The sequence below is a fragment of the Schistocerca americana genome, chromosome 8, assembly GCF_021461395.2.
Source record: "Schistocerca americana isolate TAMUIC-IGC-003095 chromosome 8, iqSchAmer2.1, whole genome shotgun sequence".
NCBI classification, from domain to species: Eukaryota; Metazoa; Arthropoda; class Insecta; order Orthoptera; family Acrididae; genus Schistocerca; species Schistocerca americana.
The window spans coordinates 503,358,857-503,378,666 of NC_060126.1; the positions used below are offsets into that span (position 1 = coordinate 503,358,857).

Here is a 19,810-nt window from a genome sequence, read left to right on the forward strand (position 1 = left end):
AAAAAAGTCTGTTCGTTGTGTTGTATTTAGTCCTTATGTTGTTTATTACAATACTTGTTTACAGTTTGTTGGCACCATCTTAGTCATATTTCATCTGTCTACTTTTACCTATTTTCAGGGCCAGAGATTAGTGATCTAAAACATAATTCATGGTCAAATCATGGCAGTTCATGAATGTAAAATTATATATTAACTTCAACATAAAGAGAGGGGGAGATAGATAGGGAAAAGACAGATGGAGGGTAGAAACTCATCTCTTTTTACCAGCACACTATGTACAATTTTCTCTAGCAGCTGTCCCTGGAATTATTTCCTAAACATTTCACTGTGTCTTTTCTAAAACATATCAGATAACACAAAGTAATACTTTGACCAGTATCGTTCAACATTACATTTTTAAGTCAAAAGGTTATTATTTTACAAAAATGCACTGCATGAATGTTGGCAATGTTTTAGTAGTAATCTGTCACCCATATTACCCTGTCTTCCACCCTCAAGCTCTTGGGATTTCAAATCTCATCCGATGCAGTCTCCTACAATCAGTCTTTCCTTCTCATACCGTCCCATAAGTCTCCTCTGACTCGGGATCCTGGGTGACTTTTCTAAACTGTATCCCTTTCCCTAAACCTCTCAAGTCCTTTTCCTTCACCCCTCCTCCTTCCCCTTCAATTCTTTCACCAGAAGAAGGAGCCACTGCCTCTGAAAACTTGTGAAAGTTCAATCTTTTGTGTGTGTGTGTGTGTGTTGCCTTCCAGCACTTGGTGAGCAGATTATCTTTATCTGTCCATTTACATTATATTGTCAATAAGTCATAATTTTCACTACAATACTTTAATTAGATGGGTAGGGGAGGGGCAGGAGAGGTGATGAAACTGATGAAATCGTAGGATTCCAGTGCTGAAAACAATCTGTACTAATATTGCACCGTGAAACAATAGAATAATGCCTGACAGAAAACAATCATGGTAAATTTGCACTCAAGTTTTTAAAAACATGAGGCCAGGCTTCAGTCTCCAGGACGGAGCATATAAAAACAAAATTTTACCTCAGTCAGTATTAACCAAGGGTGCGAACTGGACCTTCACAGAAGCTACAACCCACCTTAAAGATGTCCTTCACAGTCACAGGTGTGACACTGGGTTTCTCTAAGAAATTCATTCAAACACAGCAGACTATCCCAGAATCTTACTCTTATACTGTGTCAGCTCACAATATACAGGGTATAATTTTGTGAACAACCAACACAGTATGAAAATCAGTGAAATGTAACTATCAATTTCTAGCACACACCAGTCATTAACCTATGTTACTGAATCACTAGCACTATCATAATTGCCAACTGAGAGATGAGTGACTATTTTTCATGTCTCAGAGGCCATTGTTTTACGCAAAAAACATTACAGTATCCAAAATGTTATTCTTGACACTAATATTATAAATATACAAGACAACAGATACAAATTGAGTTACACTGATAATTCACTTACTCAGAAGTACACTGCAATAATTTGTTTTACACACGGGCAGCCAAACGAAAATCAAACACCCACCACAACGGGACCATGGAATCGTTCCATTCAAAAGTAATCGTAACATGCATTCAGACATTTATTCCAATGTTGAGACAAGATAATCAATTCCTGTTTCATAGAACATGGTCGTCTGCTGACAGATCTACAACTGCATCCACTCTTGCACTTCAATTTTCATGATATTTTCAATACTACCAATTACGTGTTTTGTGCTTTTATAAATTATGGCCAAAAGTAGTCTTGCTGTTCAGGCTATGCTCCTTGTACCTAGTTATAAAATTCCAATCAGTCATCTGATGGCCGTTCATGTCAGTATTTTGTAAAACAATGTGACAATGTCTGGGGCCTTTATCAATACCCTATTGATGTATACATTCTTCACCAGGGTTTTGACTACCTCTCCGTCGTGCCCTGAAATGAGAAATATCCCCCCCACCCCACAGTGGTATTCCGAGGTCCACTGAACCTACATAATATACTTGTCCATCCATACACAACCCTTGCTCCCAACACCTTACCTCATGGCTCATATACCTGTAATAGACCTAGATGCAAGACCTGTCCTATACATCCTCCCACCACCACCTACTCCAGTCTGGTCATAAACATCACCTATCTCATCAAAGACAGAGCTACCTGTGAAACCAGTCATATGATCTACAAGCTATGCTGCAACCACTGTGCTGGGCATGACAACCAACAAGCTGTCTGTCTGCATGAATGGTCACCAATGAACTGTGGCCAAGAAACAAGTGGACCACACTGTTGCTGAGCATGCCGCCAAACATGACATCCTTCATTTCAATGACTGCTCCACAGTCTGTGCCATATGGATCCTTCCCACCAACACCAGCTTTTCTGAATTTTGCAGGTGGGAACTTTCTGCGCAATATATCCTATATTTCCATAACCCTCCTGGCCTCAACCTATGTTCGTCATTGTCGTCTCCCAACCAGCCCCTTCTATGTTCCCATTACAGCACTACACAGCCCTCATTCCTCCATCACATGCAGTCTTTTTACTCCTCTCCTTTCCCGCTAACCCCCCCCCCCTCCCTCCCCACCTCTCTGCTCCCCCCATCTAACCTCCCGACTGCCCTGTCCTCTTTCCACCTTGTCCCTCCACACTCCCTAACAGCATGCCACTGTCCACCATGCCTAACCTAATATCCCTCCCTCTCCCTGTCCTAGCCTCCTCCTTAGCCCCACTTATTCACCACTCCCATCATGCACCAGTGCTGCTGCTCGCAGTGTGGCCTTAGTTGCCCGAGACTGCAGTCGTGTGTGTGTGTGTGTGTGTGTGTGTGTGTGTGTGTGTGTTTTTTTTTTGCCATCTAATTCTGACGAAGGCCTTTCTCACCAAAAGCTATTATTGGTGACAGTCTTTTTGTTGTGCCTATCTGTGACTCAGCATCTCCACTATATGGTGAGTTGCAACTTTCCTTTTCACAATATTAATATTGCTACAATCCATCCTGGATTTTCCATTGTTTGATTTTTGCCCGACGGCTTTTCTTCAATCCTAAGCCAGTGCTGTCTTCCTTTGTTACTATTTTCTAATGCATCACTATACTCAATGTCCATCCTCCTTTCTCTTCTTTCCTGTGTTTCCTTGTCACCTTACAAGCTGCACTTCATGCTCTACTTACGAGCCACACTGTATCAACTGTCTCAGTCGCACACAACAGACAGCTATGAGATCACACTGACTGTTGTTGCAGCATCTTATGTCCCACATCACTCCGGCCGATATCATTAATCCATACAGCCTCCTTTATCACTCTCCCTGCGTCACTCTCTGGTATTTTCGTGTGTTATTTCCCCGCACCTTTCCGGTGCTACACGATCTTTAATCTTATCCTACGAACCTCTCCCCATCCCCCCCGCCCCTCCCTCTTTCTCCGTTCTATCCCAGTTCGCACCAACTAATTCCACCTCATCCAGTCACATATGCCATCCCCTTTCTTCATACTTATCCATTCCGCTACCCACAGTAAAATGTATTTGTATATTATATATATCTTTTCATTGATTTCACTGTTCTTTCTCGCCAATTTTAGTGAGTTTTCAACTTTCACTACCAGTTACTCCCACAGATTTCATCTTGATTCCCCCTTTTGCCTTCATTTCATCCTCGTGATTTTTTAGTCTTTTTTTGGGATTTTTTTCGAACATAATTCTACGTTATTCACGTAATTTTTCACGTATTTTCCACCACCCCGGATCCTTGCTCCTTCCACCTGTATCAATACAGAAAAGTTTCCTTATTCCTAGCCAGAACCTAGTCCCACATACCATTCCTGCATTGTTGCTTGGCTCATGGAATCCCCCCAAATGGCCTTACCATCAAATCACCCATCTCTGGCTGCCATCTCCCCTGCCACAATGACCACCTGTTCAGATTCCGCCAATCGGACCTCACCAACATAGGCCTGCAAAACCATATCAACTAAGCCCAAATCTCCTTGCAGTACCTTCTCTCCATCCACAAAATTCTCCTGCTACGCAGTCCCAAATTCCTGGAACCAATAACACACATTGAAACTCTTGCCCTCCAGGAACTAGAGCAACATACACAACGCCACCTCAAAAAGCTCCTCCCCCCCCCCTCCTGCTCACTTCCTGCTCCTGCCTTGGAGTACCACTCTCCACCCCCCTCCCCCCCTCTACAACAACCTCCAAATCTCCTCCACATCATCTCATAGCTGACAAACCCTGCCTCGCAGACCTACTACATTTACCTCACTCTCCAAAACTCCCTCCCACCACTACATAGATCCAGAACCTACACAGACCAGAAGCACAGCCATGACCCTTTCTTCCAGAAGCCTTAGCCCCACAGAAATATCAATCCTTTCCAAAGGCCTCACTTTTTGCCCCACTCCCAAATTCAGTCATGCAGGATTTGTTAAAGACATTCTCTCATCAACCAAAGACCAATGTTGAACCTTGCCTAACTCAGTTCACTCCTCCATCCAACCGTGGTCCACCCCCACTGCCCTAAACCACACCCTCTTAACTTTCCAGAATTTCTTAACCTCGAACCTTGCCTTACCATCATTCCCCAAATCCCTCAACATGCTAACCAACCTTACATAAACAGAAAGACCGACAGTCTGCCATCTTAACTGATCTTGATCTTATAATCCTGCCTGTGGATAAAGGCTCCACCACTGTTGTTTTGAACTGCAAGGATTTTCTGGCAGAAGGACTACATCAGCTGTCAGATACATCCACCTGCAAACCTTGCCACAGTGACCCCATTCCAGAAATCCAGAAGGATCTCCAGTCACTCTGGAAATTCTTAGGCCCTTCCCAGAACCTCTCCCCACAGTCCATCTCTCTACTCACCCCTCCCACACTCCCACTTTCTGCATGCTTCCTAAAGTCCATAAGCCTAACCACCCAGGAGGCTCCATTGAAGCCAGTTACTGTGTCCTCACTGAGAGAATCTCTGCTGTCATAGACCAACACCTTCAAGCTATTACCCGGAACCTATCCCCATGTATAAAAGATACCAATCATTTCCTCCACCAACTCTCCACAGCTACTGTCCAATTACCACATGGTGCCCTGCTTGTCACTATTGATGCCACCTCCCTATACACTAATATTCCTAATGCCCATGGCCTTTCCGCTATTGAGCACTACCTTTCCCAACACCCAACAGGTTCCAAACCAACAACCTCCTTCCTAGTTGCCATGACCAACTATATCCTCAGCCACAATTACTTCTCCTTTGAAGGCATTACCTACAAGCAAATCCATGGTACAGCTATGAGCACCCACATGGCACTATCCTATGTCAACCTATTCATGGGCCATCTAGAGAAATCCTTCCTAAAAACCCAGAATCCTAAACCCCTCACCTGGTTCAGATTCATTAATGATATCTTTGCTATCTGGATCAAAGGTGAGGACACCCTATCCACCTTCCTCCAGAACCTCAACTTCTCTCCCATTTGCTTCACCTGGTAATACCCAACCCAACAAGCCACACTCCTGATGTTGACCTCCACCTCAAAGATGGCTACATCAGTACCTCTGTCCATATCAAACCTACTAACGACCAGCAATACCTCCAATACCTCCACTTCGACAGCTGCCACCCTTTCCATACCAAGAAGTCCCTTCCATACAGCCTAGCCACCCGAGGTTGTCGCATATGCTGTGATGAGCGGCCCTCTTGAAATATACTGAGGGTCTCACTGAAGCCTTCACAAACTGTAATTATCCTCTCAACTTTGTACAAAATCAAATCTCCTGTGCCTTATTTATCCAGTCTCCCACCACCTCACAGTCTCACTGTCCGGCCACAGAGGAGCATTATCCTTATAACTCAGGACTGGAGCAACTCTATTACATTCTTCACCAAAGTTTCAACTACCTCTTGCCGTGCCCTGAAATGAGGAATGTCCTGCCCACTACCCTTCCCACCCCTCCCACAGTGGTATTCCACAGTCTACCGAACATATACAATATACTTGTCCATCCATACACAACCCTTGCTCCCAACACCTTACCTCATTGCTCATTCCCTGTAATAGACCTAGATGCAAGACCTGTCCTATACATCCTCCCACCACCACCTACTCCAGTCTGGTCATAAACATCACCTATCCCATCAAAGGCAGGGCTACCTGTGAAACCGGTCATACGATCTACAAGCTATGCTGCAACCAACAAACTGTCTGTCCACATGAATAGCCACCAATGAACTGTGGCCAAGAAACAAGTGGATCACACTGTTGCTGAGCATGCTGCTAAACAGGACATCCTTCATTTCAATGATTGCTCCACAGTCTGTGCCATATGGATCCTTCCCACCAACACCAGCTTTTCTTAATTGTGCAGGTGGGAACGTCCCGTGCAATATATCTTAAGTTCCCATAACCCTACTGGCCTCAACCTTCGTTAGTTATTGTCCTCCCTCATCCAGCCCCTTCTATGTTCCCATTCCAGCACTGCACAGCCCTCATTCCCCCATTGCACACAATCTTTGTACTTTTCTCTTTTTAAGCTGTGTCCCCCCCCCCCCCCCAACCTCCCCTCCCTCCATCTAACCTACCCTCTTTCCTTCCCCGAAATCATGTCACTGTCTGCCATGCTACCCTACTATTCCCCCCCCCCCCCCCCCCCCCTGTCTCAGCCTCCTCCTTATCCCCCACCCAGCCACCACTCCCATCATCCACCGGTGCTGCTGCTCGCAGTGTGGCTTCAGTTGCCTGAGACTGCAGGCGTGTGTGCGAGTTGCGTTTGCATGTATGTGTGTTCGCCATCTAATTCTGACAAAGGCCTCACTGGCCAAAAGCTATTTTTTGTGACAGTCTTTTTGTTGTGCCTAACTGTGACTCAGCGTCTCCGCTACATGGTGAGTAGCAACTTTCCTATTCACAGAATTGTTACATTCCATCCTGGATTTTCCATTGTTCAATATTGATGTATTTCATTTTAACTGTATAATCTCTGGAGAGACAATGTGCATGATTACATAAACAACTGAAGGTGTCTGTGAAGTTCTGACTGTATGAAGAACTACGGAAACCAGTCAAGTTTTGAATGTACCATTGGAATTATGTTACAGTCAGATCACAATTGTTAATTTGACATGATATATGAACAAATCTTTGGATGTGCCATTGGAATAATGTACAGTCAAATATTAGAGATGCAGGTATGTCATAAACAATGTACTGCTCTACTGTAATCTGTGCATACACAATGTTGGATAACTATTTATGTATTTTAACATTTGGTATTTTATGTTTTATTAATATTGTACCTTCTGATATACCAAATTGTTTGAATGCAAGTGTTCAAAAACAATCACTTAAAAAAAAGAAAGAAGTATATCCAGGCCACTGAAACATGTCACTTCAAGGTCACTCCCCAAGCACCATAAAGTTGGCAAATATAACTGACAAACGTGTGAGGAACGCGAGGTGCTGCGTCGTCTGAACCAATTGCAGCACTGAACAAAAGCTGCTTCCGGCATTGATGCTACTCCGTTACTGGCTTCCATGTAAACACTGTATGATAGTGCACGACTGCCTGCTTTTGTGTTGTGTTACTGCCTCGACTACAGTTTCTATTTACTAAACAATGTCACCAAAACGATATCATTCACCAAGTGCCAATCCGTTGTGCCTGGGAGCCATTAAACAGTCAAGCTTTGGAATTGCTATGGAGGATGCACGAGTTTTATGATCGAGATATAAAATTTGTTTCTGTTCATGCGCACGCGTCAATTCCTGCCGACAAAATTTTAAAGCATATCTCAAAAACTCTAGGACTCTGTCAAAGAACAGTTTATAAGGAAATGGGCGCTACTTCAAGGCTTACAAAACACTGAAATAAACAGTGTGGAATAAAGCCCGTAGGACAAACAGCGTGTTTTTAAATACTCCTGGAAAGACAAAAAAACAACCTTGTCCTGTTACAGATATTGATTCTTTCCAAACCAATGCAATTCGTCAGCACACGTACAGATATTATAGAAGGAAAGAATAACCCACAATAGCTAAGTTGCTAATTTTTTTAAAAGAAACTGAACTTTTCTCACAGGGGAAAAGGTCTTTTAAGATGGTATTAAAAAGTTTGGGCTTCCATTTTAAATAATTAGATGGACAAAAATTATTGATAAAGCTCACGTCGTTGCAGCTCATACCATTTTCTTACACAAAATTCTAGGAAAGGACATACACTCAGCCATATGGTTAGGCGAAACCTGGGTCAACGCTGGAGAACCAGTTGATAAATTCTAAACAGATGATACTCCGAATAGCAGCAGTCATCAGCCAACAGGAGGAGGATCCCAATTAATTGTGGCCCATACAGGATCTTCAAACGGCTTTGTGCTTCAAGGTCTTTTAGTTTTTCGATCCAGAAAAACCGGTGAATGTCATGAGGGTATGAACTAGACACGGTTTCTACAGTGGTTTAAAAATTTGTTGCTCCAGTTTAGTGTTCCGACAGTGTTTATGATGGACAATGCAATGCCCATTCCGTGATTTTAGATAAAACTCCCACTTCCAGTGACTGAAGCAACTATGGTGCAGTGGTTGCAGGCGAGAGAGATTGCTGCAGACATGAGTATGACAAAGCTGTTGTTATACTCGCTCACAAAACAAAGCCTGTGACGCCTAAATATTTTGTAGAGGAGTCAAGGCATACATTAGAAGTAACAACAAGACTTTTACAACAACAGAAGCGGAAACACTGCTAAGTGGAGGTCTTGCTACTGCACACACTACCATGTTGCTAAACTCATAAGAGAAACACACTATACAAGAATTGTAAATGAAAACGAACAATTAATGATTTCTCTTGATGATGATGATGATGAAGGCAAAGGTTTCGGCATCGATTCCGATGATAGTGAAGGAGAACTGGATGGAATTCCGCCACCGACATTGTAAACTGGTGAGTGTAAATGTATACAGAATTAATTCTCTATCTTTGCAATCTAGTAGGTTACGCATGTTTTGCGTTATTTCTTTCTACGAGTGTGGATAGCATGTTCTCTGGTATGCTTAGGTTTACATTATTATACGACTTTTTACAGGCACCTATTACGGTAAAAATTTGGAATGACTTTTCATAGATATTGTCATTAACTTTCGTTGTTTTTATTTCCCAGTTTCATATGCTATCAAACGCTTAGTCTCCATTGTTGTTCTCTCCATTGATAGAAAAATGCACTTTGTTACACTTATGTATAAACATTGACTGTAGCTTACATTTACGAAATGTACTTTGGAGCTGTGGGCGTGTGCTGTGGCAGCTATTGCAACCTCGCAATCTCACTATAGCCAACTCCATGCAAGCTGTCGAGTGACTTGTTTCACCAGCCCAGGTATAGTAGTCTAAGAAGAAGAAGAAGAAGAAGAAGAAGAAGAAGAAGAAGAAGAATGGAGGAAAGAAGGAAGCAATGGTGCAACTGTGAAGGTATAATTAACAAGTTAATTGTTTCACTGTACAGTGTAAAAGCTCATAATGCTTACTTACTCCCTGGCTTGCTCTCTATTTTCACCCCATGAGAAGCAATGTCCAAACTGAGAGTCTGCAAATTCATGTAAACCACCAGATGCAGCCACACTGAAGTAGCCCCAGACATTTTTTGATGATCTGAAGTTAAGTTCTTGTACTGTGCCAGAACTTGGTTTGAAGCCTAAAGAGAAGGGAGAAAAAACATTTCAGGTAAAATGTGAACCTTTTCAATAAACCTATTTGTTATTTACATTCCCAAGGCATGGCTTTGAGATTTTTCACCGATCATGTTGCACAACTGACGACGTAAGTGAATACCGTACAATGAGCAAACAACAATGAACATGGGTTAACTGTAACTACCATACTTTATTCGTCGTAAGTTCAACACTAATGCAAAAACAAACACCCACGTAGCACACTCAATAATTCCAGAATGAGATTTTCACTCTGCAGCGGAGTGTGCACTGATATGAAACTTCCTGACAGATTAAAACTGTGCGCCGGACCGAGACCCGAACTCGAGACCTTTGCCTTTTGCGGGCAAGTGCTCTACCACCTGAGCTACCCAAGTACGACTCACACCCCGTCCTCACAGCTTTATTTCTGCCAGTACCTCATCTCCTACCTTCCAAACTTTACAGAAGCTCTCCTGCAAAGGCCCCGAGTTCGAGTCTTGGTCCGGCACACAGTTTTAATCTGCCAGGAAGTTCCACATTCAATAACTGATTGTTGGGTGCAGTGAATGTACACCAAGTCTTCAATGTTCTTGCGAATCACCATGCCAAAAGTCTAACATGCACAGTTCTTATTTCAAATTTTACCCGAAAGTTGCTTTCTTTGTCCCACCAGTCATCTTATGTGGTCTTGTCATTAGGAACTGCTGCGACAATGTTTGAAGTTTCTTCATATTTTTTAGTGAAGGATGGTGCAAAAAATCATTGCAAGGCAGTGAGAAACAGGTTTGCATAAAGAAAAACAGAACACAGGCAAACTGTCTATGCCTGACCAATTGTCTATGCCTGACCAGACCAATAAATGAAAATCATCTACGTTGGGACAATGAGCCAATTTTGCGAATACAGCTGTGTGGTCAAAGGTGCATGTGTCGGAGCTGGGGGGCTTCATTAACACTGCTGTCGACTGGTTCTGAATCATGTAGCATGTGAAACCCCCAGTTGTGCACCGGATTCCTCCAATTCTGTGATGGAAGAAGTCGAAAAATTGCCTGATGGTTGAACACACTATCAAAATGTCATCAGAATTAATATTACAGAATAGATACACAAGCTGGTATCGGTAATTAAAGAATTGCTATACCTTCATCAGGATTTTCACTAGTTATCCGAGCAGCAATTACATGTCCCCAGGGCTGGGGCTTGTGCCGTGGATTATCAAAATCAATAGGTGAATCGCCCCATGGTGACTCGCCATATAAAAGACGAATGTCTTTGATCCGGTCTAATGGCAAACCCATAGCAATCTGCAAGTGGAAAACTGTATTAATATGATATGAAGGTAACATATACCCACAAACAATCCACGAAATTGTGAGACTGTATTGAATTGCTAAGCCAATGTAATAAAAGTACCTGTAACTGAGCTGCAGGAAGATTCACATCTGCCACCATTTCTGTACATGGGTGCTCAACCTGCAGCCTAGGGTTCAGTTCTAAGAAGTAGTAATTGCCGTTTATGTCATAAAGATATTCCACAGTTCCTGCACTTACGTAGCCCACCATTTTTGCAAGTCGGACAGCTGCCTATTGAGAATTACAATAAACACCACATTATTATACACTTTTAGCACATGAGATGAGCCTTTATACCACATTACTATACAAATATACAGGAAATGGCAAGCACATGAACCTATTAACAATAAATATAAATACCTCAATTTCACTATACGTGTCGATTACTACGACATTACATTAATGGTAATACATTTTCAATGTACTAAAACAGAATTTGTTCTACTGATGCTGGGAATAATAAGTGGAAAAAGGGAAATGATAGCAAATAATAATAATAATAATAATAATAATAATAATAATAATAATAATAATAACAACAACAGTTACATTGCAGACCCATACACATTCCCTGATACACTTACATTTGGAATAACTTATCTGAAACCTAAAGATCAAGCAGACACAGCAAACCCAGCAAAATATCGCCCCATAACATGCCTACCAACAATATACAAAATATTAACTTCAGTCATTACACAGAAATTAATGACACATACAACACAGAACAAAATTATAAACGAAGAACAAAAAGGCTGTTGCAAAGGAGCACGAGGATGTAAACAGCAACTGGTAATAGATGCAGATGTGACATATCAAGCTAAAACTAAACAAAGGTTGCTACACTACGCATACATTGATTACCAAAAAGCTTTTGATAGTGTACCCCACTCATGGTTACTACAAATATTGGAAATATACAAAGTAGATCCTAAATTGATACAGTTCCTAAACATAGTAATGAAAAATTGGAAAACCACACTTAATATCCAAACAAATTCAAATAATATCACATCACAGCCAATACAGATTAAGCGTGCAATATACCAAAGAGACTCATTAAGTCCTTTCTGGTTCTGCCTTGCTCTGAACCCACTATCCAACATGCTAAATAATACAAATTGTGGATACAATATTACTGGAACACACCCACACAAAATCACACATTTGCTATACATGGATGATCTAAAACTACTGGCAGCAACAAATCAACAACTCTACCAATTACTAAAGATAACAGAAGTATTCAGCAATGATATAAATATGGCTTTTGGAACAGACAAATGTAAGAAAAATAGCATAGTCGAGGGAAAACACACTAAACAGGAAGATTACTTATTGGATAACCACAGCGACTGCATAGAAGCGATGGAAAAAACAGATGCCTATAAATATCTAGGATACAGACAAAAAATAGGAATAGGTAATACAAATATTAAAGAAGAACTAAAAGAAAAATATAGACAAAGACTAACAAAAATACTGAAAACAGAACTGACAGCAAGAAACAAGACAAAAGCTATAAATACTTATGCTGTACCAATATTGACCTACTCATTTGGAGTAGTGAAATGGAGTAACACAGACTTAGAAGCACTCAATACACTTACATGATCACAATGCCACAAATATAGAATACATCGCATACATTCAGCAACTGAAAGATTCACATTAAGCAGAAAGGAAGGAGGAAGGGGATTTATCGACATAAAAAACCTACATTATGGACAGGTAGACAATTTAAGAAAATTCTTTATAGAACGAGCAGAAACTAACAAAATACACAAAGCAATCACTCATATAAATACATCGGCTACACCACTGCAATTTCATAACCACTTTTACAACCCTTTAGATCACATAACATCAACAGATACGAAGAAAGTAAATTGGAAAAAGAAAACACTACATGGCAAGCACCCGTATCATCCAACACAGCCATACATCGATCAAGACGCATCCAACACATGGCTAAGAAAAGGCAATATATACAGTGAGACTGAAGGATTCATGATTGCAATACAGGATCAAACAAACACCAGATATTACAGCAAGCATATTATTAAAGATCCCAATACCACAACAGATAAATGCAGACTTTGCAAACAACAAACTGAAACAGTAGATCACATCACAAGCGGGTGTACAATACTAGCAAATACAGAATATCCCAGAAGACATGACAATGTAGCAAAAATAATACATCAACAGCTTGCCTTACAACATAAACTCATAAAACAACATGTTCCCACATACAAGTATGCACCACAAAATGTACTGGAGAAAGATGAATACAAATTATACTAGAACAGAACCATTATAACAGATAAAAACAACACCACATAACAAACCTGACATCATACTCACCAATAAAAAGAAGAAATTAACACAACTAATCGAAATATCCATACCCAATACAACAAATATACAAAAGAAAACAGGAGAAAAAATTGAAAAATACATCCAACTGGCTGAGGAAGTCAAGGACATATGGCATCAGGATAAAGTTGACGTTATACCAATTATACTATCAACTACAGGAGTCATACCACACAATATCCATCAGTACATCAATGCAATACAGCTACATCCAAACTTATATATACAACTACAGAAATCCGTAATTATTGATACATGTTCAATCACCCGAAAGTTCCTAAATGCAATATAACCTACATCGTACAATTAAAAGGAAGTCGTGCTTGATCAAGGTCCGCGTCACTTTCCATTTTTGACCAGACATAACGTCTGAGAAAAGAAAGAAATAATAATTAAGTAAATAAATAAAGAGGAATTTCAAGGAAATTAAGAACGTTAAAGTGATCAGAAATTGGGAATTTATTCTGATCATTATCTCTCTAAAATTAAAATTTCTCTTCTTCATTTTACAATAAAAAAGAAAATCCAGGCAATAACTAGGCAATTCGAGTACAGGCAAAATTATATAAGATAACACTGAAAAATTTGCACAAGTTGTTGAACTAAGGAAAATTCAATCAAGGAAACTAATAAACTAAGATCCAAGACAGGAAGAAGGATAGCATCAGTCATATTTTTTTTAATCTGTTGCAATAAACAAATTAAGAAAAATTTACTACCGATGTTACCCTTCCCCCTATCTTGGATCTCATGAAACTGGTCATGCAGCTTCCTGTTCCTGGTGGAAATAAACACTAAGAAAAATAAATTAAAGAGAGAGAACTGTTGACCAGTGCTTAACTTCAGGAGGAAAAATGTGTAGTACTGTCGATAGTCACACACAAATGTGACACACTACCTAGCTGTCAGAACTAATACTTCCCTCCTTGAGATGGAGAGAGTTATGGGTTGGGGAAGAGTAAAAAGAAAGAGCAAGTGAGTCAGGCCTTAGCATGAGTGTGACCTATCTGTGACTGGCATTAACTCTGAGAACAATTTAGTAAAACATTACTTACTTCAATTAACATCTTCAGCCATCTTAATTATTAATCCTTAAAATAATTTAGTTCAAGTAAATGAAGTGAGCCAAGAAATTATACCTTTTCCATATCCTCAAACACTTCAGGTTTGGCAATGACAGCAGGAGCCTCTTCAATAATCTTTTGGTGACGCCTCTGTATGGAGCAGTCTCGACCAAAAAGAGAGATTGCATTGCCGTACTGATCAGCCAGAAGCTGAACTTCCAAATGCCGTGCACATCGAGCCAGCTTCATAATAAAAATTGGTGATCCTGGAACTTCAGCTTGTACCTAAAACAACAATTTTATTTATAATTCAAATTAGACACAATATTTTTCTGCATGAGCATTCAGATGACTTTCAAAAATTTCTCTTGTTGTAGATAAGCAACATGAATTGCACAGTGATGAAAGGTTAAACATTGTGTTGGCCATCCTGGATGTGGTTACTACATGGGTAAATACTGGGCTATTTTCCAGGTCCCGCCTCAAGTAGACAATTTGCAAACACGTTGTATCACAACTGACCATGCAAATACATCGGAAGCAGACAGAAGGGATAAACAGATTCCTCCATACGTGTAGATGCTTTAGCTTGTGTACAACAGTAAATTTATTAGGATACAGAAGCAAGTCCTTTTTGACAATGTTTCAACATGACAATCTCTCAATTTCCACTTGCACAGATATCAAATACAGATATTTGGCCAAACTTTGTTCCAGACTTTCCCTCATTCGAGCAATGTTTTCTGGTTATTGAACTCTTTGCAGATAGTTATGGCTTTTACTCATCACAGGGTTCACTTCGTGCCATTTTACCACTAAGTTTTGCATTACAGCCTTTTCTAGGGGTTTCATCAAAGAATTTCCAGTCTTTAACTCTCATGCAAACACTTCCACATGTGTATCTGCATACCACTTGATAAAGAACACATGCTACTTTAACTTCTGCTCCTCTCATTCACTCAAACATAATGACGTAGCAAAATACTCGGGACAGAGCAGGCGGAAGATGCATATGTGCAAACATGCGGCAGCAGCTGATTGGTGTATCAAACTCAAGTCTCCAAGGTCTTTTGTAATGGGCAGCTCTCCTGTTCATTAAGAATAGGGGCAATTCTACATCAGTCTTATTAGTACACAGTCCAGTCATATTATGTGACCTCCACTTATGTTCGATGTCAACAAGCAATAACCACTTGCAGACAGCAGGTGGTAGCACTAGCATGGGAGGTTACCTAAAGCACATCAGAGAAACATGGAAAACAGTGCAGTAGCTGTAATGCAGAGCGGAGTGATTTAGCAGTATCTCTGACATCCAAAAAAGGTGCGATCATTGGCTTTCAAACCAAGGGCGCAAGTATTCGCGAAACGGCTAAGTTTGTAAACTCTTCGCATGCCGCTGTGGTTGAAATGCACCGTTCATGGCAAAAAGGCATTATCCAAAACTAGTGCACGCATGCATCCGTGCATATTGCTGTTCGCTGGCGACGAATGCAACTGGACCTCCACTCAGTGGCAACGGCCTCTTCAGATGAATCACATTTTATCCTCCTTCGGATAGGTGGCTGCTGGAGTGAACGGCGTGAAACATCTGAAAGCAAACTCCCTACAACAACTGTCAGAAGGGTCCAGGCCATAGGAAGGAGGATTATGGTCTGGGGGATGTTTTGTGGCGTTCCCTGGGTGATCTCGTCATTCTGGAAGACACAACTGATCAACACACACATGAATCTAACCTTGGAGACCAGTTCCGCCCCTACATGCAGGTTGTTTTTTCCTTGACATGATGGCATCTACCAGCATGACATTGCAATGTGTTGCACAGTTCACAGTGTACGAGTGTGGTCCAAAGAGCACCAGAATGAGTTTACTGCACCCCCTGGGCCACCAAACTTCCCAGAGTTAAATCTAATAGAGAATCGGTGGGACCATATCCATTGGGCTGTTCTTGCCATGGACCCTCAATCGAGAAACCTAATGCAGCTGGCCACAGTGCTGGAGTCGGCACGGCTCCATGTCCCTGACAGCTCCTTCGGGAACCTCAACAACACTCTCCCTGTGTTTCTCGCAGTGGTCTGCACTGCAAAAGGCAGTTATTCAGGCTTCTGACAAGTGGTCACATTAATGTGAGTGGACCATGTGTTTTCCAGGCCACTTTTATTTTCCCCACCCTGTATTTGCTAATCATACAAATTGTCATGTGCTTTCTTTTAGAAATAGACACACATGTGAACTCAATCCAAAGAAAGAAGTAACATGTTTTTACTGTTTTATTTTTATTTGTACCTGAAAAATATCGATTTAAAAAAGCCTCTGATTCAACAGCATGCAAGTAATCTACTGACTAAAATTATAAGAAAAATATCACAAAATACTTCTTGCAACCCATAAATCAATAGTTTTGCTTATACTGCTTCACTTACACGCAAGCACCTGTACACATAATGTTAAGACACTCTCTCTTAGGTCTCACGTACTGAAGGCGAAAACTTAGCCGTACAATAAAGGTGTCATTAACTCACCTGTCTAAAAAGATTTGGAAACTCTTCAGTATTTTCTGCTTTACGGATTCCTTTGCCGCCACCTCCTTCACTTGCTTTTATCATAACAGGAAATCCAATCCTCTGAGCTGCCTGTAACCCATCTTCTATTGTACTTACACAACCTTTCTTATACAGTTCTGATGAGATTTTTATCTTCTTTCCACCATATTGTGCTTTCAGCTCTAACAAAAAAAGTAGTATTCTTTATAATACGAAAACACACACTTTAACAAATCATCATTTATTAACTAAATGTTTCAGTTTTTTTGAAGAATTGCAAAAGATATCCAATTAGTATCTATATTTTTGGCAACAAAAAAGTTATACTAAACAGGGGATTACATAATGCCCACTAGTAGTTTTAAAACAGCTATACATTATAAAAATGGTCCTTGTGCAAGTATAGATGCCCTACAAGCACTCTGACATAATGAGAAGGGAAGCACTTTTTTCTGTATTTGTAACCACAAGTGAGATCAGATAATATGTGGATGATATTCAAAATCTCAGTAAAGATACTTCCTAAGTAAGATCTGTAGGGAAATGATACTAATACCTGTAAGTGAATAATAAATTCTCATTTTATTTTGCGAGAAGATTAGTAATTTTGCCACACCAACTATATCAAGAAACAAGAACGAATACTGAAGGCAGATACAGAGCCCCCTCCACGAATTAAACAATCAGTATCTCAGTTCAACCCATGATCTGCCATACCTTGTCAGTACATGAAATCCTGTGATGCCAGTGGATCATTCAATTCCATATGACCATGAAAAGTGTTTAACAGCATAAATGATAACCCCACCAGATTTGCAGTATGCTTGGATAACACAGTGTGCAACTCTGAATTAAACAGAACACAGTCAAATACTATTAATCTATGTATCTGAGATCGTGAAGGGATGTGGTTTAGATTTCTTGTAAATAATAAAAGAAATAGCTACTGAACATGGGAGTGTAATACAAACAATTAATCATCACAAATTAAGTCAGCTAAAAAGCAGAGCAAACTTTATAAACCAGAGTAAACTGACCCTGCAGGTTATGAAAGCAAATAAGTCAGCAACAAAATTTTTAATCGTCTTAGTGGACACCTTTAATGAAATTTGTTATATATATTACAAGAAAGCAGAAACATCCCACTAAACCTAAAAGACTGTGCAAGTGATATATATCACAACTAAATAATGTGAGAATCCTGATACAACTTTGATATGACAGGTCACCGATGTAATCCAACATGGGACATCATTTAAACAGGAGTAAACTGCCAAAAGAAAGCCAATCCCACTAGATTAATTAGACTAACATTTTGCTAAAGCTCTTTCAGGACTCAACTAATAGGAAGATGTGAATAAAGTTGAAGCACTATAGAAAAAAATACAAATGTTAGTTTTAGATGAACTAACATAACTAGTAGACAAATCAGTGACCTATCAAACAAACTCGGACCAACGCAAGAGCTGAAGATTATTACGCTATCTCACACTTTGTAACTGAAATATAATAGAAGAAATCTTAATGCCATTAACAAATATCATAAACAAGATGCCATATGAAAGTGTCTACACAGAATGCTTGAAAATCTCTACAGTTAAACCTATTTATAAAAATGACACCATATAATTAACAACTAATCTCAATTTTCCCCATTTCTAAGATGATTGAGAACTGTATGCAACAACAGTTTAGCCAGCATTGTGAACACAATAACTTCCTCAGTTCTGAACAGAACGGCCTCAGGCCTGGCTCTCTACCGTTAAAGCAGTTGAAAACATTATTGCAAAAGTGTATAACTGCTCTGAGAATTAGGCAATTAGTTCTGCAACGCAATTTTATTTGGGCACAGCCCCTGACACAGTCTCGCATAACACACAAATTAAAAACCTGCAACACTGCAGTCTTACACAAGTGATAGCAAGCAGATTGTCTGTGTACACAATCAAAAATCACAAAGTCGTTTAATCACAAAAGGAGTGCCTCAGAGCTCAGTTCTTGGACCCTTTTTATTTTATCATATTTCATGGCTGAGCTTCCCACACCACTGCCTTGTGGAACACTGCTCTACACATATGATAAACTAATTGCACAAGACAGTAGTGTGGAGGGGCCACAACTTCAAGAAGCAACAGCAATAGGCATACCCACAGCACACAGTTTAAGCAAAATACGCTGTATATAAATGATACAAAAACTGAAGACAAATTGTTCAATTTAAATGTTCTGAAACAGGAATACAAGTCAGTAAAATTTCTTCATTTTTATACTGACCAAGGACTTACATGGGAAACTAATACAGACAAACTGTGCAACAGATTCTTTCAGGTAGCATTTGTTCTTTAACAAATTCCCACAAAGTTCCCATACAGCCTGTCTGAATAAATTCAAAAATAAGACTGGAAATGGATTAAAAGTAGATAATACCATACAATGAAAGAAAATGCAATAGTGTACATATGCAATGTTGAGCAAGTCAATCTGTGATGTAGATGTAATGTATAAAGTCATGTGTGCTCAATGTCTGATGTAGATGTAATGTATATAGCCATGTGTGTGAACATAATATGAAGTATTGCTGTAATTATCTGAAATATGGTAACAATGTGCAAATCTAATGTACGAAGTATTTCTGCAGTTATACACTCCTGGAAATTGAAATAAGAACACCGTGAATTCATTGTCCCAGGAAGGGGAAACTTTATTGACACATTCCTGGGGTCAGATACATCACATGATCACACTGACAGAACCACAGGCACATAGACACAG

The 19,810-nt window shown here is 40.1% G+C and overlaps 1 protein-coding gene across 2 annotated transcripts in view; it reads right to left on the bottom strand.

The window, feature by feature from the left end:
* The window catches only part of LOC124545154 (acetyl-CoA carboxylase), a 259,301-nt gene that overhangs the window by 98,564 nt on the left and 140,927 nt on the right, over positions 1–19,810 (bottom strand). For both annotated transcript variants that reach the window (XR_006967594.1, XM_047123987.1), the window contains exons 5-9: positions 17,018–17,220; positions 14,574–14,783; positions 11,113–11,283; positions 10,841–11,003; positions 9,539–9,701 (exon numbers count right to left, since the gene is read on the bottom strand). Coding sequence is in view for 1 of the 2 variants with exons in the window: in XM_047123987.1 (XP_046979943.1) it covers positions 9,539–9,701; positions 10,841–11,003; positions 11,113–11,283; positions 14,574–14,783; positions 17,018–17,220 (910 nt within the window). In the remaining variant the exon portion in view is untranslated. The remainder of the gene's footprint in view (positions 1–9,538; positions 9,702–10,840; positions 11,004–11,112; positions 11,284–14,573; positions 14,784–17,017; positions 17,221–19,810) is intronic.